This window comes from Amblyomma maculatum, chromosome 6, assembly GCF_055883805.1.
Source record: "Amblyomma maculatum isolate TAMU_Amacu chromosome 6, ASM5588380v1, whole genome shotgun sequence".
Lineage (NCBI taxonomy): Eukaryota > Metazoa > Arthropoda > Arachnida > Ixodida > Ixodidae > Amblyomma > Amblyomma maculatum.
The window spans coordinates 133,195,961-133,217,405 of record NC_139349.1 but is presented as its reverse complement, the minus strand read 5'-3'; the positions used below and the strand labels follow the sequence as shown (position 1 = coordinate 133,217,405).

The 21,445-nt window shown below is 43.2% G+C and overlaps 1 protein-coding gene across 2 annotated transcripts in view; it reads right to left on the bottom strand.

Annotated features, from left to right (window-relative positions):
* Nucleotides 1-21,445, bottom strand: part of LOC146186784 (uncharacterized) — a 90,739-nt gene that overhangs the window by 23,680 nt on the left and 45,614 nt on the right. For both annotated transcript variants that reach the window (XM_084607405.1, XM_084607406.1), the window contains exons 7-17: nucleotides 20,525-20,626; nucleotides 19,393-19,537; nucleotides 18,402-18,522; nucleotides 17,496-17,681; nucleotides 14,494-14,587; nucleotides 12,646-12,715; nucleotides 10,313-10,495; nucleotides 7,111-7,223; nucleotides 5,551-5,714; nucleotides 3,881-3,989; nucleotides 2,509-2,655 (exon numbers count right to left, since the gene is read on the bottom strand). In XM_084607405.1, the coding sequence (XP_084463531.1) occupies nucleotides 2,509-2,655; nucleotides 3,881-3,989; nucleotides 5,551-5,714; nucleotides 7,111-7,223; nucleotides 10,313-10,495; nucleotides 12,646-12,715; nucleotides 14,494-14,587; nucleotides 17,496-17,681; nucleotides 18,402-18,522; nucleotides 19,393-19,537; nucleotides 20,525-20,626 (1,434 nt within the window). The remainder of the gene's footprint in view (nucleotides 1-2,508; nucleotides 2,656-3,880; nucleotides 3,990-5,550; nucleotides 5,715-7,110; nucleotides 7,224-10,312; nucleotides 10,496-12,645; nucleotides 12,716-14,493; nucleotides 14,588-17,495; nucleotides 17,682-18,401; nucleotides 18,523-19,392; nucleotides 19,538-20,524; nucleotides 20,627-21,445) is intronic.

Below are 21,445 nucleotides of genomic sequence, written 5' to 3'. Positions count from 1 at the left end.
TCTTAATTCAAGACATCTGCTTTGCTGATCACTTAGTAGTCCTGACACTGACAATGACTGACAGTGAACAGACAATGACATTATTGCCCAGGTAACTGGTGAGTGGGCTGCTGCAGAAGAGGCAGGGACGATGAAGAGGAACATTGTCCGATGCATCTGGTGTCTACGAAAATGATAGAAGCATTGAATGCCACATGGCCCTTCTTCAGCTTTGAAGAGGGGGAAGAGAACTCTGTTCGTGCACTGGGAAGTGGAGTAACGACTGCAGGCCTCAAACAGAAAAGGCAGAAGGTGATTGCCATTTTTTCTCTTTGCTAATAAATATTCACCGTGTCGTTCAGGTACTGAACAAATCTCTTTCTGCTCGCTTTCATTAGACTGAAATTAATTAAATAAAACTGGCTTAGTGTCCTCACAGATTTCGAATTAAAGAGCTTTTACTGCATATTGCCTAAATAAAAAATTTGTATGCAAGAGCAAGTTTGAACTTGCAAAAAAACAATGGAAAATGGAACTAAGTGGGTGTGACTTAGTTTTCTTTTATGTGTCATAAAACAGTATCAACAACTCGTGCACTGTTTGTTACATTAATAAGTAAGGGTCTGCAAACGTTCGAAATTTCAAATACGAGTCGAATATATTGGTTCGTATTCAAAGAACTGGTGTTTGGAATTTTTTTTATATATTCGAAAATTATTGGATGCAACGAACATATTCACCGCAGTTCCACTGCATTGCACGCTTTACCGCAATGCTTGAGTGCGTTGATTGTGCAGCGAAGCATCCTCAAAACCCAACGGGGCCATTTTGTGAAGAGGGACCTTCCCTTTTGAAAAGAGGGCCTTCCCAGAAAAGCACTTGATAAAACGGAGGGGGGGGGGGAATGTTCTCCCTTCTGTTTCAATTCAAGGGCAGACAACCATTATGCAGGTGTTCGTCACATGAAATACTGCAACGAAAACAGTTTTCGGCAGTTTTTCAGGCCTACTCAAGAATTTAAATTTTTAACTCGTGACATTTTTTTTTTTTCTTGTCCCTTGAAGGCAGAGTTAATGAGAGTATACTATATTCAGCAGGGATATGACAGCTTTACCCAGTTTAAGGTATGTTCGCCTTCTGCAAATAAACTGGTATATGGAATACTGTATCAAATTTATATTTAATTTTTCAACAAAGCACACACTTCTGTGCAATTCTAGGTCATTCTACCCACACAGCATTTCGGTGCAATTCTACCCACACAGCCTATTTCTACCGCACACACGCGCAATGCATGAGACGCAGACACAGGCGATGCAGCCAAGACAGCAGAGAGCATCCACCTGGCGGCAAAGGCCATGGCCTGCCAGCGCGACAGCGAACTCCATTTTTCCTGTAATCAGTGAACTGATTGTGGCTTTAATCCATATTGCTGTTGCATTTGGTTTGATTTATGAGGCCTAATATCCCAAAGCAACTCAGACTATGAGAGATGCCGTAGTAGAGGGCTCCGGAAATTTCGACCACCTGGGGTTCTTTAATGTGCACTGATATCGCACAGCACACGGACACCTTGCTTTTCGCCTCCATCGAAAAGCGGCCGACGCAGCAAGGATTCGATCCCCCATCTTTGGGCATAGTAGCCGAGCGCCGTAACCACTGCACCCCCGCAATGAGGCCCATGTTGCGTTGAAAGTGGCTCCTCTACTTGTTCCGATTGATATGGCATCATAGCTAGGACGTCACACTTAATTTTTCATGCTTGCACTATATGTAAGGGTTTCAGAATATTCATTGCAGCCACCTTTCCTCACAGTAAAATTGCTGGTAGTGTACCCTGAAAATAATTTATCTGCCTGGCTAAGTTTAATATTTCCCATCGATGTATCTTTAAAGGAATATTGAGGACCTGTTGAAGGTGGTCTGTACTAAAGAATAACGCTTTCTAATGACGAGGCTTTTTTCCTCCTCAAACGAGGCTTCACAAGATAGAATTGGACAGAAAATAAAATATAAGTGCATCACCACCAGCCGTAGAGCTGTGCAGTAATGTCAAGGTCCATTTTTATGTCCAGCTCTCACAAGCTACACTACACAGCCCATCATTTCTGAATCCTAACCACAGCAGCCATTTTCTATGGAGGCGAAGTACAAGGTGCCCATGTGCTGTACAATGTCAGTGCACGTTAAAGAACCCCAGGTGGTCGAAATTTTCAGAAGCCTCCATTACGACGTCTCTCATAACCAGAGTCGCTTTGGAACACTAAACCCCATACACCAAACCAAACCAACTTCTGAATGCTAGTCAGAGACTCCTGTTGGTTACCAATGTTGTGATATTGAGAAGATTTTCAACTTTAATTTCCTCAGCAATAAATGCGCCTAATACCACCAAGCACGCATCAACCTAGTGAAAAAAAGAAAACTGTCTGTTCTTGCACCCGAAAACAATGTATTGTCCTCAGCGTCCTTTGGAGGTTCAGGCGTTGTGCAAGCACGACACACAACACAAAATAGAGGGAGACTCACGTTCACTGCAGTCTTTGCCCGTCCAACCGCGTTCACAGATGCAGACGCCAGTCTCGGGGTTGCACGAGGAGTTGTTCTTGCAGTCGCACGAGTTTTCACACGAGGCACCCCACTGGCCGCGAGGGCACTGGCTCTCACAGGACACACCTGCAAGGGAAAAATATGTGACCGCGTACACTTAACACGAAGTGGAGAGGGATCAACGAGCTAGCCTAGAGTGACTGAGCAACGACCAAGAAAGCAACTGTGGCATTACATAGTTACGAGAATATGGAGCAGTGGCGAGACAAACACCAGTGCAAGAACGCAAACAAGATTGTGCAGTGACGTTAGGTCAACCAAAAATCATGCCTTCGTTGTGCGTAACTAAAGCCATATGTAAGCAGTTGGCAATGCCAGAATAATAAGGAAGCTCATCAGCACCCCCCACAAGCACAGCTAGTGTCTACGCAGAAAAACTAAGCAGCTGTTGCAGGAATTTCTCACAGTCTGAAGAAAACTTTGTTCCGGTCTAACCATCACACGAGGGCCACCAAAACATTTTTATGACAGTCGTTCTGCAAAATAAGTTGACCCGGACCGGTAGCCGCTAACATGAAAATGCCGAACAGGTAACAACTAGCAGCAAGAGACTCCCTTCTTTCAAATCTACTCTACCTTGAAGAATCCCCCTAAACATAGCGGACTACTACTGGAGAAAATAATGCTCAAATTCAGAGCCCATCAACATGGGCTTCCTGCTAACAAAAAAGCATGAACAGATGTTGCTAAATGACTGTGACACAGATGCATAGCAAAGATCATTTTGCAAAGAAGTTTTATCAATAAAGCTGGCACTAAAATGCTGTTCACTGACGTTGCCTGCTATATGGTTATGATAAAACCACACTCATAAAACCATAATACTATAACAGAGCACAAAAAAAAAAAAGTGAATCAGCTTCATGGTGCTAAAAGATTGATATGAAGAACATGGTAGCAAGTAGCACCGAGCAATACCCAGCATAAAACAATTTGTTCTGTAATCACATTTTTTAGGTAAAAATGTGCCACAATGAGGATCCTGAAGTGCACTGTTAGGCACAGCAAGGAGTCCGTGTGCTGTGCAATGTCAGTGCACGCTGAAGAGCCCCAGGTGGTCAAAATTACTCCGTAGCCTTCCACTACGGCGTCTCACGTAGCTTGAGTCGCTTTGGGACGGCAAACCACATAAACCAAACCGACCAGAAATTAGCTGTGCGAACATGCAGCGACAACGCAACTAAATGAAAACAGAGTACGCAGAAACAGCATTTAAACTGCAGCGTGCTACTAGAAGGCAAAAGATGACAAGTGACTAGTAAGCAAAAACAAAGTAGTCAACTGCACTCACCTTTGATGCCAGGTGCACAGATGCATTTCCCAGAAACGTGGTCACATCCGAGAGAATGCTCCCAGTTACACTTGCACTTGTTCTCGCAGTTCAGTCCATATCTCCCATGCTGACGGGGTAGCCGTGAAAAGGGGGAAAAAAAACAATGCAAGGTCAGGAAGCTAGCTATGCTGTGCGTACAACAAACAGCTGCTCCTCCAAACTCGAAAAAATTTTACTCGCACGCCAGTGTGGATTGCACAGCTGTAACTTGGGACCAACGAGCAGAGCCTAAAGGCAGCTGGAACAAATGCGATAATGATCCGCCCAGTTTGCATACCGTGCAAAGTATTTGGTGCAGTCATCCTTTTAACAAGGGTCTGTTATTTTTCTGCACAAAAAAATCACCCTTGCTGACAGAAATTTCTGTACAATGTTATAATATTGCATTACAGTCATCTCCCATTAATTAGCACTCACTTATTATGAATACTTAGCTGATTTGTTCTAACTCACATCTTTGTACCACTAGACCTACATAAAAGAGCCTCATGTAACAGTCAATGCCAGCTTTTCTTTTATCGTTTTTACTTTATTCCAACCTGGATTTCTTCATTCTAAGCAAAAGCCAAGGGAGGTCAAACGTTTTGCTTCAATATGGCATTTTTACTATACTTGCAATGTGTTCACAGAACTGTTACCCTAAGTAAGTGGATATGCAGCATTGTGCAAAAAATTTAAGAGCTTCAGCAGCTGTAACATTATCAGGAGAGCGTTTCCAATTCAAAATCCATGCCAGTTGAACAATTTGCTCGTCTCTATGAAATCAGAATTATCGAGGGTTGGCTGCATTTATGTATATAGCTTTACGGCACATTCTCTGAATACGAATCTCACGTGGTTAGAAGGAACATTCGTATCAGCCAAAATTTGTGTCCTCAGAAAATTAGCAAATTACACGTGAAGGAGAACTAGAAATGTATTCACGCAAATCTGATCAATGTCAATGGGTTTATTTACAGCCACGCACTACTGCTTGGCACTCATAGTGCATACTGCATGGCCGGCACCAAGTGCTTGCAGATGTGGTTGTGGTGCAGTTTGCGCCATCTGTAGCGTGTTGAGTAAAGAGTATTTGAAGCCTCAATTTCGGCACCCTGTACATAATGCACTGCAGCCGCAGCATTTCACAAATTTGTATCAGGCCAAAATTAATGTCAGTGTTCATATCATAAGGATTTCACTGAAAGCAGTTGCAGCCCAGGTGAAAATATGAAGTGGGAATTGAAGTGGTCCCAAGTGAACGGAAGTGGGCATTGAAGTCGCCTCACCGAAGTCAGACATATAAATTTGCATCTTTGACAAAATGGCAGCTCTAACCTGCTTCTTATATAATTTAACCTGCTAAACTGTACTCACCAAAGTTTTCCGAGTGGAAGCATGCATACTGATGGTACTAACGTCTGACTTCTTTCTTGTGTTTTGTATATGTGCTTATTCTGCGCTTGTCTTGACTTCCATAAAAGCATATGTAATTCTGTTGCAATTCCACTTGAGTTTTTCAACTCAGATGTGGTACCACTTGCAAAATGGTACCACTTGCAAAATTTTCGCCAGGGAGGTAACCATGAACAGTTGGAGTTTCTAATTTGAATAGTTGGAGTTTCAAATAAGAAATGCTCGGGGCTCACGTCGCATTTGAGCTCGCAGAATTCTCCCAGGTATCCAGGTGAGCAGGTGCACTCTCCGGTCACTGGGTTGCAGGCTGCTCCGTGCTTGCACTTGCACTTGCTCTGGCAGTTGAGGCCGTAGGTCCCCACGGGGCACAGCTCATTGCACCGAGACTTGGCATAACCTGGAGGAACATGTAAAAGCGCACCTCAAAGCTTAGTGTACCTAAATATAGCATACGAAAGAGCTCCCTAAAAAAGGACAGACAAGGTAACTGACAAAAATTGACTAAATGAAGTTGGGATAACTAGAACCAGAGGTTTTAATTTTAAATACTTAACAGGAGAGGAAAAAGCTTTCAAACTGAAAACCTGATATGCTTGCACAACCAAATTTATCTTTGGATACAAACTTAGCTGGCATGTAGAGCCTTACAATGAAAACATAGCTACTTCCACCCAAAAGACAGCTTTTACAAGTTAGAAAAAACCAAGAACACAAAATACAGGTATCACTGCCTATGTTAGTATTGTTCGTTTGCCACTAAAAATCTCCAAGACTTAGCCATGTTGCCATTTACTTTGAGATTGCCAAGTTTTTATGTTTTTGATCTCACACGTCTAAAACAAATAATGGTGGGTGAAACGAGTGCCGGAAAGAAAAATTGCCAATGTGACCAGTGACAAATGCACCTTTCACTGCCAAAGAAACGTCAACATAACCAAGATAACCAAGCAACTGACTTTTACCAAGAGAACAAATTGAAGGGAGTGGTCCCGGTGCTCCTTTATCACTACTGATGGATGCAACATAAAGAATGGGGTGCAACCCACAAAACAAAGATGGAGAAAACTGTGAAGTCGGGGGCACTCTGCCAAACAACATTTAAATACATTCATACTCAATGGCAGCTTTTCCCCGCAATGAAAGGAAGTCCATGGGGGATGAGCATCCATAACTGCATCATTCCGCCGAGCAATTCAAACGCATTAGTGTGCAAGACTGCCTACTGCATTGTTTCTCTTTCAGTAGTGCGTTCACACCGTCACTGGGGCAGCTGATGCCATCTATGGAAACTTCTTGTCCCTAGACACCTAGCAAATTTGTTGCAATCAACTTTCTTTTTTTCTCGCTTTCGAGCGCGAAAAATTGTAAGTTGTGTTAGAAACAAGCCTTAAGCATTGAATATTCACAACATACTATGTTTTAGGAGAAAAACTAATTACTGTAAGCAGAGACTATGCCCCACTGCATAGCAAGAAAGGCTGTGTCCTACTCCGTAATTTCCTCTCCACTTGATGCAGCAGGGTTTGATTGTAACATGAACAAAGACGAAGGAGGCATTTGCTGTTTTCTCAAAAACATGTCCTATTTAAGCCCTGCCCATTTGGACATGTCCATTTGGAGGTCGCCTGCAAACAGTGGGCTCGGGTGACAGTAGTACCAAGTGCTATTGTACTCTGCTGGCGCGAGAGCATGCAGAAGCAGAATTCATATTGCCCAGAATTGTTGCTGCTGAATGGTGGCTGCAACAAGTTAGTAATGAGCGTACTGTACGGCCAGAGAAAGCAAGCCTGTACCTGGAGGACACTGACAAAGGCCGTTGACGTGTGAGCAGATCCCATTGTTCTCGCAGCTGCAGTTCTGGGAGCAGTTGGTGCCGAACTTGCCAGCAGGGCAACGCTCACTGCAGCTGCAATAGTATAGGCAAATGTACATGGTCACAATAGTCCTAGGTAAAACAAGCAGTGACAGAAGAACTCTCAAAATAAAAAGCGAGAATGCTATTATTTTGAGCTCATATCAAACACGGTCGCCCACTCTATTTGAACAAGCGAGCGCGTGGCATGCGCTCTTCAAAATGCCACTGCATTTGTCGCAGCCGCGTATCGAGGCAAAGTGGCTTATGTATAAAGCTGCTGCTTCATGTCACCTGCCTCTTCACTAAGATGCGAGGCTGCGACAGATATAATGGCATTTCGAAGAGTGCATGCCATGTCCTCTCGTGTTCCAACTAAGAGTGGACGACCCTGTACAAGCAAACAAGCCTTCAAGGCCTTTGTGCTTGTATGAATTTACACAAAACATAACAAAAAACAGGTCATATGTTCGCATGTTGGCGCGCCTAGTTGTAAACATGTTCCTTTTCTGGTCCTGTGCTGTATAACCCAGTACAAGGATTGAATGAAAGATGTCAAACCAGCTAGTAGCCTCTACCCAAGGCTTTGCTGAGCTCTAAAGGATTCAAAGACTTCTCAAGCACAGTCAGCAATCTTGAAATGTTCTCTGCACTGATGATGAGCATAAATTTCAGAGAAAGCAGCTCGCAGGAGCCCTCGGGAAAACACCTGCACTGCTGAGTATTCTTCTACTATAGTAGATGGCCACCTTAGGCCCTTAGCAGCATAAAGCTGCTTAAAGAGGGCGAGCATTTCACTCAGGCCAGCATTTCATCAGCTCACGATGGCACATACCAAAAGTTGGACAAACTGCTTTTAAGATGGCAGCTTCTGCTGCTATACTGTACGTGCCAATCACACCCACTATATTGCATTAAGAATTCTCAATCTTTTTAAAGCTTTGGAGAACACAAACCGAGTAAACCAAAGATGCTCGGCCCCCCTGTGCATCTCAGTTTCTGTTCCTTCCTGCCCTACATGCAAACAAAGAAAAGAAAAAGACATGCAGATGTGCAGCCCCTCAAAAATGCCCAAAAACCATAAATAGTGACTGCGTGCACTGTTAAATTCCAGACACAACACGTGGGCCGCCGAAGCACGCTGTAGTGGCCGTAATAGAAGGATCCAAATTCGTTCCAGCCACCAGGGATCTTTAACAGCTTAAAGACATCAAATTCTTCTTACTGCATTTCTGCTTCAGAATCATGCATAAGAAATTAGTAAATATGCATCACCACGTGAAATTCAACCTCGTTCTGCAAATATTTATGATTTTTCTTCTGCTATGTGGTTTTAATTTTAGTTTTAGGTTGCCCAATAAAGGTTCTGATGTCACAGGCTAGTTTTGCAAGATCAAGTGAGGCCCAAAAAACTGCACTATAATAACTATTTGTCCAGTCACTGTCATTCCAGTTCCTGGAGGAGCTGGGCACAAAATGCACTTCAAAACACTTCAAGCTTTACCAAAACCCAGAGTGAAAACTACTGCTCTACACTTTTATAGGTCTGTTTACAGATACAGTTCAGTTGCCACATACAAATTCCAGTTCGACAGAACAGCACTACAAGAAAATACTTATGAAATTAACAACTGGTAGAAACAATGCAAAAAAAAAAAAAAAATAATAATAATATTAAAGTTGTAGTTTAAAATTTGCAGAGAAGAACCATGCTTTGGCTGTGAATGCCAAGAATAGATGAAATATTATTTATTATACTCGGCTGACTCTTGTTCATTTTAAGTTGCTTTATTTGCATTCGATTCTTTTGAACTAATACTGCTCTAAAACTGCCAACACAAACTAAACAAAAAGACGCTTCCTAATTCGAAATCCAAGAGTTAATTTTTGGTCCCTTAGAATGTAAAATCAGAAGTGAAATCTTATGACACACCAAGCTCTCTGGGTTGTGAAAAATATTAAAACAACAGCAAAAAGTGCAAGTTGCTTGTGCAAATATGCTTATGGTGTAGGCAATGCGTCGGCTACACACTTAGTGGAATCAGGTGCCGATCGCAGCTTATGTATTTGTCGTAGCCACGCGGAAGAGGGTTCAACACATCACCGAATTTCTCCGCACTGTACACAATACACCTAAGCCGGAGAATCTCACAAATCCATATATTGAAATTCATGCGATTGCATCATCGAGATTATACTTTAGTTGGTTGGTTGGTTTGTGGGGTTTAACGTCCCAAAGCAACTCAGGCTATGAGAGACGCCGTAGTGGAGGACTCCGGAAATTTCGACCACCTGGGGTTCTTTAACGTGCACTGACACCGTACAGCACACGGACGCCTTGCTTTTCACCTCCATCGAAAAGCTGCCGCCGAGGCCGGGATTCGATCCCGCGTCCTTGGGAACAGTAGTCGAGCGTCGTAACCACTTTACTGAGAGTCTACAGTATTAATGTTACAGGAGTTACAAGCATATGCGCTTATTATGGTTACCAATCAAATTAATTAATACTTCATACAAATTAAGGAAACTTTGTTCAATCAATAAATCAATTTACTAAGAATATATACAAAATTGTACAGTTAGTAAATTAAAATTTAGAAATTTGGAGGACCACTAAGTCTGTATAGATATGACTTGGCAGCGCTAATGGCTCCCACCTGCGAGCAGCTGTCCTTGGGGATCATCATAAGCATATGTACACTTTGCTACTTATTTAGTCATTAATCTCTTCATTTGTGTCTTCATTATTTTGCGCACTCATTAGCATATAGTTGTAAGCTACCAAGTTATGTGAAAGACCACCAGATGTACAAGACATATTTTAACGAAGTCGTACAAACTGGCCTGTGGCCTCGGGATGAATCTCGGCTGTTTAGAGCTGTCTCATAAGAGCTAATAGAGCCCCGAGCTTCTGCCATGTAATGTGATCTCATGAAATCAAGTAACCTGCAAGCCTATCAACGCCTAGCCATTTCACCTGCCAACTATCATCTTCAGAGCCATACCCATGATTTTTCACTCACAACGCCAACAATGCCAACGCCAATGCCAGCAACACTGGGTTCTCGACAATGGGGCCTTTAATAAATGTTGTCTTAGTTAGCAGAGCCACGAGCTGAGCAACTATGCCAGCGTCCACCTACTTGGAGCCAATGAAGCCCGGTTCACAGACGCATGTGCCATCGATAGGGTCACAGGTGCCGTCGTTCTCACAGCTGCACGTGAGTGCACACTCGGCCCCATAGAAGAGCGGCATGCAGGGGCGGGAACAGGTCTCTCCGTTCCAGCCCGGCTTGCACTTGCAATGGCCCGTCCACGGGTGACACCTGGTTGTCCGACACAGGTACAGCCCCAGCGACGTTAAACGAGGAAAAGAATGCATGCTCATAGTGTATCTAATCTCAGCCACCTTTGAAGTGGTTCAAAAGGTAGTTTAGAACCAATAACTTAATCAGACGAGAAAAATAACTCGAGTTAATGACATTCTAGTGGAAATCAAGAAAAAGAAATGGGCATGGGCAGGACATGTAGTGCAAAGAGAGGACAACCGGTGGTCGCTAAGGGTAAAAAATTGGATTCCAAGGGAAGGAAAGCTTAGTAGGGGGCTGCAGAAAGTTGGGTGGATGGATGAGATTGAGAAGATTGTGGGGATCAAGTGGATGCAGCTAGCACAAGACCTGGTTTATTGGAGGAATATGGGAGATGCCTTCGCCCTGAAGTGGGTACAATCTGGCCGGTGATGATGACAACTTTAATTAGGTTTCCATCATCAACAGGATGCACACAATAAGCACTCATGTGCTGCAACAGCTTATCCAAAAGAACAACTAGCAGCAAACTGCATTAAGTGATCTGGAGCAGCCAAAGGCAGCTCTCTGATGCATACCTGCCAACTTTGCAACATTAAATTTCAGGGGAATGCTGCGGCGAGGGGAGGGGGAGGGGGGGGGGGGGATTTTTTGTCACATTTTCGGAAACATCGTCCAAAATAGCGGTCCCGCGTGCACGCTTAGCGGCAGGTTGTGTTCAACAAGAAATCCAATGAAGGGGCACTCTGCACGGATTACACTGTCTTCGTCGTTGTTGTGGAAGAAATTGCAGATGGTGGCACTTCTGCAGCACGAACATAGTTCTCACGCTTTTGTGAAGCGATGTGTATCTAGATGTCATTTTAGCCGCCGTGCGAAATGCTCGCATCACAGGCACATGTGGTACAGAATCCACACTTGTCACCTTTTCGTGAACTGTCAAAGCATGGAAACTCAGTCATGTAACATTTCCGAAATACTTGCCAGTACTCCTTGGCTTTCGAATGTGCCATCAATCGTTTCAAGTCAGGGAAACACAAAGAGTAGTTCGGCGTTCTGCACTTCACGCGACGACCTGAGAAAGCCAATGGAAGCCTACTGTGGCTAGCGCACTCAGGATCGTATATAAAGAAAGGATCGCAAAATGCGCGAGCCAGCCTGAGACGAGCCAATCCGGAAAATCCAATATGGCAGCGCCCGTCGGTTGATCACGTTCGTGGTGGTGCCGGCGGCCACTACCTCAATTCAAGGTGCATGCTGGTGACTAACTACTCCCATGCTGCTTTCCGGCATGGTTATAGTATAGGACATCATAAATTTATTGCTATAGCGTGCGGAAAAAAAAAGTTAGACAAATAGAAGAAGAAAGAAACGTTGGGCTGTAGCGGCTACTTTTCGGGAGATTTGAGGCTGTGTCCGTACAATCAGGAGATGTAATCAAAATTCGGAAGAGTTGGCAGGTATGCTGATGCCAACATGATCTTCAGTTCCATGCCACAAAAAAACTTACCCCAAATTGCTGGCTGGATTATGCAGCTGCTTTCTAACGATCCGGGCTTTCTCACAATGTGATACAAGCTTTTCAAACTCTTAGTTAAATGCAGCTTACAATTGCACGATTTCAAACAGCTGACGTGAAAACGCAGAGCAATTTGTATGCTTTGGTGACAAATCGTACATCTATGACCGTGGTTAACTCACTACAGCCAGAGAGAGCGAAATTGAAGGAGCTTGCATGGATGCCATGCTCCCTAGTGTGGTTGCCATACTGGAGTGTGGCTCAAAGCTCAAATTAAAATCCTCTTGGACGTAAGCTTCTGAATGGACTTTGTTTTTTATTCTCGAACTTCACAAAATCATTGCACCGGCCAGCTGCACCAAGTCAGTGGCAACCTTATTACCAAAACAAACCACTCCAAGACTCTAGAAGAAATTTCAGTTCACGTTGACCACATATGTCCACCCACAGGAATGATTCAAGTGGGCCTCGGCTTGCCAGATATTGCATGACGGCAAGCAGAGTACACCAGAATATAGTGTTCAACAATAAACAAATTTTTTTTTTCGTTTATGATGTTCAAAGAAATGCTTAAAGCCAAAAATGCCTACAGTCTATTATTCGAAGGCACTAAACATGCACTAAATGGAAAACACAAAGGAGTACTTACATGATGGAATTGTCTTTGTCGCACTGACACACATGCTCGCACTTTGGTCCATACAGTTCATCTGTGCAGGCTGCAGAAGCGAAGAAAAGGAAAGTTCATTAAAGCCACCTTCACATTCTAAATATTAAGGGGTAAAATGAATGCCTATTCTTGCACACCTATCTCTATTCCTACTGCACACTAGGGTTCCACCTGACTGCGTGCAATGCTTCCAGCATTCCGTATTTTGCTATACAAGCACAGCGACCTCAGAGCATGTCATTTTGTATTACAAGGACTAGCACTGCTACTGCTACACATATACCTAAATGAGAAGGCACAAAAAATTTCTACCCTTAAACAACTCAAGAAACCAGCATTACAGTCGCCGACCGATATTTCGGACGCCCAATTTTCCAGACCTGCCTAAAAGTCCGGCACTTGCCATGGCACCACCACGCACTCCATAGAGGCAATGTATAACTCAGACCAAATTTTCGAGACGTTTGAAATCCTTCTCGTTTGATTTTCCAGACTTTTTCTCTCGATTCGTGACTCAAGAGCTACCGAAAACGCACACAACACCAATGCCTTTTTGCTTTTCTGGCCGCTGCTATTTTAGTTTTCTGCAATCTCGAACCCACGTGTCAAATCGTCATGGCCTCGATAGCAGGCACCGCTTGCTGAACCGTCCCGCCAGTGCCAGCTCTGCCAAGCTCTGCCATGCTGCCGTCGTGCACAGCCGTCAGTCGCCACATCGCCGGACATTAACGCCGGGCGTTATCCAGACACTCAAGCACCTCTATCGGTCACGCGTGCTTAGTCGCATGGTGTTATGCATGGACAGCGGCAAAACCTACAGTGTTGACTTGTTGTCTGCACTAGGCTTGCTTTCAGATGCATGGAAGGCGGTGACCGAGGAGACACTGCCGAATTGCTTCCGCCACGCAGGTTTCGCGATCAGAGATGAAGTGCCATCATCATCTGATGATAGCACCAGTGAATCCCATCAGCCGTCTTCATCTGCTGATCTCATCGAGCACTTGTGCGCTGCAGGAGCCGTTCCCATGGAAGTGACGCTGGAGCAGTTTGCTAACGCTGACAGCCAGCTATGCGCTGAACTCACCGACAATGCAATTGTTTGCCAGGTGCTTGAAAGTGATGACTCGGGCTCCGACAGTGAGGAGCCAGAGGCTGTGCTGCCAACTAGCAGTGAACTAATCTGAGCTCTGATGGTGCTTTCGGCTGTGTACAGCGAGAGGCTACAACACAGCCAGAACTAATGTTTTTCACTTGAATTACCATACAGAAATGCATTGATCAACTTTAAAATGCTACACAGTGATTTCAAATGCTTTTTATGTGCACTGATGTTCCTTCAGTGCAGTATTCTTTTATAGCTGATTGTAATTGTCACCATTTGCAAATGACATATTTTACTGTGTAGCACCGACAGAAACCAAATGACATTCAATTCGAATGACATTAAATCTGCTAGTGTGACAGATATATTACTTGTACGGCAACGTAGCGCCCCGTAGAAGCATACTGACCACTTTTTCAAGTCGCTCGCTAAATAAAGTGACTTTTTTTGCGTAAATTTTTTCAGACTGCCTGATTTTCCGAACGCTATCTCAGCCCCTTGAGGGTCAAAAAATTCGGTCGGTGGCTGTAATTGCTACAGCCAAACAATGCCTAAAATGACCAAGAACCGACTAACACACTGTAGCGTTTTAGCATTCTGACAGTCTTCCCAGGGTGAATTTCAAAGAAGGCAAGCTATTCTTCCTAGTTTTTTCTGTGCTATCCGCATCTGCAACAGTTTTGTTAAGCTTTCTGAGCAGAACTGAAAATACTTTACCAACTTACCTCTGCTTTCGCATCGTGGCCCAGTGAAGCCGGGAAGACAAATGCAGTGGCCGTTGGTAACATTGCAACCGGCACCATTTTCACAGTCGCATTGCTGCAGACATGCACAGAAAAAGCACAATAACATTAGAAGTTTCATACAACATCCCAGCACATCGGAGATAATATAGCCAACCTGCTGGAGCCTGAAGACAGAAAGTTTAGTTGTATTAAACCTAGCACACGAGCAAGTTGTGACAAATGCCATATTTTCTGCACTATAGTCCACATCGGTGTAGTTAGCAGGTACAAGTTTCGGCTTAAAATTCAAAAGCTTTTCCTTAGACGGTCAGCGCCCAATGCATAGCCAGCAATAATGAATATTGGCAGAAATTAATTTTTCTCGCTTGATGGTTCAGGGGAGTAGCCCTGATTTCGGTCAGATATTTCCACAAAGCCGCCTACATACATGAATTTTTGTTTTTTTTTATCAACATTAAATTCTGCTGCTGCCCAGTTTGACTTCAACGCTTCCGTACGCTCAACACTGAGTTTTGTACAGTAAAATCTTGCTATAAGAGACATGGTTACAAGAAACACTCGGCTATAAGAGACATGGTTACAAGAAACACTTGGTTATAAGAGACACTTGAAAATGATTTGGTTGGCTTTCGTATATTTGCCATGTTAACAGCATTGCATACAAGAGACACTCTGTTACTAAAGACAACTTTTGCAAGTCCCTAAAGTAACTTCTTCACTATTCAAGAGATACAATTGATCCAGGTACGCTTATGCAATGCAGCTGACTCGTACCAACTCATGTGTGCGGAAGTTTAGATTTTCTTAACTAAATTCTGTTCCATATTATCAGTGTCCTGTTTCGTTGCACTGTCAAGAACCAAATAGGAGTGCCTCCTCTTGACTGAGAAGTCAAAATGTCCTTGTTGATTCAGTCCCACAGGAATGTGATGACAGTGGCGGAAATAATAAGGACATTTTGACTTCCCAGTCAAGAGGAGGCACTCCTTCTCCGTTCCTGACATATTGCAACAAGAAAAGTCACTGATATGGAACAGAATTAAGTTAAGAGAATCTAAACTGCTGCACATATGAGTTGGTAAGAATTTTTGGTTACGAGACTTTTACGATTTTTTTCGGGTCCCTTGAGTGCCTCTTGTAATGAGACATTACTGTACTTCTGTCAAAACTCTCATCTTTTCACAGACATCACAGACATTCTTCAAGGAGGACTACAGTGCCCCTGTTGTTACTTCATCCCTTCTGGAATTATTCACTAATGCTTCGCGCAATCGCTCACACATCGAAGTACCAAAAAGAGCCACTCTAAAATATCACCGTCAGCATTTGCTTGCATGTTGGAGTGGGTTATAGCAAACTGTGAGATCAAAACCTTTTTATTTTAAAAAGTGCAGAGATTGTGAAGCCAGCTCAAGTTCATGGAGGGCAAGGTGTCATTTGATTTAATAAAGCTTTAAAGCCCTGTGTATTTGACGAGGAAGAAAGGGAAGGACTGCAGCATCTTGAAGGACATCAAAAGGGTGCAGAAAGAGTTGACTTAAGGCATGAGGCTGAGCTTGGTTTCAAGGATGATGGCTTCTTGGAAAGTTGACCGTGAGGTGTGCATCCTCCAACCCAACTAGAGAGGTAATTCAGTCTAGAAGACCAGTTTTCAGGCTAGGCAATTAAGCATGGTGACATGTCATGCTTATTTTTTTATTTTTTATTTTTATTTTTAGAGCCACGCTAGGCTTCTACAGTCATGAAAAAAAAAAATCTTAAAACGTTAAATCATGCGAAGGATGAAAATGCGCATGAATTGGCTTGAACTTATCATACAGTAACAGCACTGTGTGGCCTTGCCCATTTCATTACAACCACAGAAAGTCCACATCATGCAAAAGTTTAAGCTTTTAAACATTTACTGTTTCTGGACTGTAGTCTGGAAAATATGGTACTTGTGTGAAATCAATGGGCAGTGTAGGGCATGTAGGAAATTTCATGAAATCACCAAATCACATTTACAAATCAACATAAGGTTTACTCATATAATTATGGCCGCTATGTTCTCAGTCTCGATGCAGTTCACTTCAGCTGACCTTGATGCAACTGGTTAAAGAACACTGAGAACTCCATTCAATTACTGCTCCTGATGAGAATTGTCTGAAGGTCAGAAAAGTTTCTATCATTCTTTCTGCTTACATTCATGCCTGACTGACTGCCATATTGATTGATTGTCATATTTGATTGAGTCACATATTGAAGTGAATGGCAGTGCACTATAACCTCTGTGAACCACATCCGAAAAAAAAAAAAAAAAGGCGCCAACGCAAGCATTCTACTAGTGAAATCTGCAGCTGAGTGACAACATTTCTCTGGTATTCTGGTATTTTATAGCTTAAAAAGCTCTGCTTTCGAGGATTTTGGTCTCTTAGTGACTATTGATGCAGTATTCTCTCAACACAGACCAACCGCTAGTCGTTCTCGGAGTTCCTTTACCATTCTGCCATTCCCGAGGAGTTAAAAAATCCACAAAAATTGTCCCATCAAAGAAAATGACTAAGACATTTCCTCAGTTATAGCTATACATATTTAACTGGAATGAAAACTATCAACATTTTCTCGCATACAGAATACATCACCTACTGCACAACAGGCAGGAGCGACTTTTTTATTATTATCTCATGGGGTTTAATGACCCAAAGGAGACTCAGCCAATGAGGGACACCATAGTGGAGGGCTCTGAAAATTTGGACCACCTGGGGTTCTTTTAACGTGCAGTGACATGAAAAAGCAGCCACAGTGGCCAAGATTCAATTCTGCATCCTTGGGTACACACAGTCGCATGCTCTAACCACTGCATCACCACCATGGGTCAGGCAGCAATGACGATTACAATTACTGGTTACTCTGCTACCGAGTCAACAGTTTACACTTGCTCCAAAATGTATGGCCAGTTGTATAGTCAGTACAGCTATTCATTCGTGCGTCTGTCGTCGTACCTTGGTGCAGTTGAGGCCGTACGTTCCAACGGGGCACTCGTCCTGGCACCGTTCGCCCACATAGCCCGGACTGCAGATGCACTCGCCAGTCAGGTGTCCGCACAGAGCCCCATTGTAGCAATGGCAGCGCTGGCTGCAGTTGGTACCATAGAAGCCGGCCGGGCAAGGATTCGCACACACAGCACCCTAGGAAGAAGAGACGCCACAGCTGGAATCACAAGTCGCACAACAGCTTTTCCTCTGGGACATCTCAGACTGCGGTCGTTCATGAAATACCACGCACACAGCAGGGCCTATTGGGATAGCAAGCAACCAAAATGGGGAAAAAAGCAACAGCTTTGGAGTGTTCAGAGCAGTCAGAAAGAAGGAGAATAAGACTGAAAAGCAGACAGGTAGAAAAATCCAGACGGGAGCAAATGCCAACAACACCATTAAATAACTTCCACTTTCATGACGCATTCCAGATGTTCATGAAGGTGGAAGTTATTTAATGCATGAAAACGCATGAGTATGCATAAAAATAACACACTGCACTGTCAGCTGTCATGCAATGCATCCTGGGTGGTGCAATGAAATTAATATTTTTTTTCTAAACGCCATGAGTCATAATGTCAGAATGGCAAACATTCATTTTGGTATGCTAAACGTAACTTTTAATCTCAGATAAGGAGTAACATCTTGGTATTACACCACTGTCTTACGAATTCAAAAGCTTTACACTAACCCGTTGCACCACAGGAGCAATGGGCGATCCCATATTTTAAATGTGTTCTCGTCTGTTCTCGTAAACTATTCTCATATTTTGCCGCGTGTGCAGTACAGGAGATCAAGTGGTGGCGAATGACTGGCCACCCAGGAATGATGAGAAAAACACAAGTGCAGGATGCACAGAGTGATATGACTTACCGTCCACCCTTCTGGGCAGAAGCAGCGCCCGGTGACAGGGTCACAGGTGCCACCATTCTGACAGTTACACTTGCTCGAACACTGGTCTCCGTGTGTGCCAGATGGACAGAGTTCATGGCACCTGCAAAGAGGACGTGTAACAATAAAAACAAATAAATGCATATATTAATCAATACATTAATTATGGCACTTTATTCGCGTGCCATGAACCGCCTTCAAACAGCCTAAGTGTTTAAGCTGCTTAAAAATAAGAAAAAAATGATGCCCCCCCTTTTTTTTTAACAACAGCCAATATGATCTCTGTGCCACCACCGGAAAATACAATGGTTTGTACAGATCATTGAAACTGTTATGCCATGAGCAGTAGTCATTGATGTCTTCCAGCTAAGAAATGATGGAATGCTTGTGACGCGGTATAATCAATAGCTTTCCCCTTCTGTCATGATTTATTTTACACTGGGGAAGAAATTTTCACATCTTCATATTTCTATACAGAGCATGCCAAGACTGCACAGAATAAATTCCTATTGACCAATGCTCTCAAGACAACGAAATGGAAACCCACAAGGCTGCTACCAGAGCTGCCAAAAAACCCAGGGACAATCATCTTAACAATTTTCAGCAACTGTTTAGCATATGGCTAGCTTGAGATGGTTCTTCATAGTCTGTAGTAAAATAGTAGTCTCCAATATGAGCTGGAGTTGTTTTTGCAGTACTGAATTTGGTCTCGAGGGTAACAAACATTGCACTGAGTTGTGTGTTCTTTTTCTTAAGCTGCCCATGTTTCCAATGCGAGCCGCTAAAACATTTCTGGCTCTGCAACTCTCACGAATGGGCACTCGTGAGAGTTGCAGAGCCAGAAATGTTTTAGCGGCTCGCATTGGAAACATGGGCAGCTTAAGAAAAAGAACACATTTCTGGCTCTGCAACTCTCACGAATGGGCACTCGTGGGCAATCTCGCAAGAGCATGTATAAGGGGTGCGCACTCACAGGGGACCCCTGTAGCCGGGAGCACAGGTGCAGGCCCCAGAGACGTGGTCACAGAGCGCACCGTTCTCACAGCGGCACACCTGTCCACATTCGTAGCCGTACTTGCCACTGTCGCAAGGCTCATCACAGGCAAGACCTTGCCAACCTGGGAGGAGGAGAACAAGGGGCATTAAACAGGAGTTATGGTAAGGTCAATTTCACCCACGGCTCTGACCAAGAAACTGTGTGAATATACGCAACATGCACTTGATATAAACTCCAGGCAGCAGTGGTTCCTACCATAGCACTAATTCTGTTAGAGGTCAATAAGGTACCTGAAACAATTCAAGGCATTCGAAGCTCCGGTTCTGTTCAAAAAGTCCGAAGTGGACTTGTTCTTTTTTGAGCTCTTAAAAATGAACTGGTAGTTTATTCACTACAAAACTTATGCCCCGCAACATCACCTATTTAAAAAAACACTCCCGTTGAATAAAACCTTACATGATTTGGTCAAATTTTGGGTATGCTACCAACTTTCTGTCTCCAGTCATCATTACCCTTTGACTGTTTTTTTCGTACGGGTACTGCGCTAAACCCATAGCGTTTCAAAAAAATTCAACACTAGTGGTGAGCTTTCTTTCGGAGTATTCGACAGTCAAAGGGTTAAGAACGAAATGTGTTTCCCTCATACTAAATAAAGTGGGCCTGATTGTCGATGCCAATGCATTTCTTTGTGTGCCTCAATCATTTTTGTGACTTAAAAAAGACAGATGAAATCTCAAATTGCTTGTTTCTCATACCGAAGAGAATGTCGCAAGACGATCTTCGGAACAAGCAACTACAAGGTTGTTATTACAGTCACTGGTCAGCAACCACGAACGAATATCTGCAACTTAATTGAGGTGCATCTCATGAAACAACACTAGCTTTCATAGCTGAAATGTTGATATAAGCATCATAGATAACCACCTGCAGGCAATTTTTGAATCCTAATCTTATCAAATATATTATAATATGGCACATATAACTCGGTTTCGAATTGTTTTTTACACACAGGCTGACACACTGAACCTTGTACCAGGAGAAGATGCTCACAGCGACTAAATTGCACTGAAAAGCAGTTGAATTAAAAAAGAAAACGAGAAAAGCGTACCTGGTTTGCAAGAACAGGCCCCACTGACAGGATCGCACCTGGCGCCATTCTTGCATGGGCAGTCCCTGTGACAGGACTTGCCCCACTTGCCATCCGGGCATGCTGCCGAGGAGAAAAAGCAGGCAAATTTCAAAATGCATTTAGTTCTTTTAAAAGCAGTAGGCACTAAAGGTGTCTTCAAAAAAAACCGCCTGCTGATGCTGATCCAAGCATGAATAGTAAGTTGGTCCAATGTTTTTCAGATTCCCTTAACACTAAATAGATTTGTAAGGCAGTAATTACTACTAATTACTCGTTAGCATCCATTCAAGCACAGCCATATGGGTACAATAGAAAACTATACAGCTTCCAATGAGTAACCTGAGTGGAAAGCACAAGACTTCCCAAAATTCCTTAAAACCCCAACAAGTGACTAAAAAATATAACTTGCGAAGAGAAAAATGAAAAGAGATGTATGAATCCTTGTTCAGTGATTCTGAGCTTTTTAAAAGCTCGCTCACTCACTTGAAGGCCTGTTTGGCTGTGCGATGGTTTAGAAACAGAACTGGAGAGAGCTTATATAATGGCAGGCGTATTCCATGATATAAACTATTATTTATCCCAGATTAAAGTACAAATTTAGAAGAATCTTTATTAAAGCTTGACACTGCAGTTCTCTTAGAACATCGAGAAACATGGAGGCAAGTTGTTGGTACTAAAGTTTGAATAAAATCAGTAGTAAACTTACAGTAAATCACTGACGTTTGCAGCAGAAGAGGGAGAGAGGAGGAGTAGGGGGAAGAAATGCCAGAGGTCATTTGCGAATTTAGTCATCGCTCGAGACAAAACAATCTGGCATGTCAGAAGTTATACATTAGAGAGAGAGAGACCATGAGCAATACTTTTGCAAGGGTGTTAGATGCAATGTTAACTGATGCACAC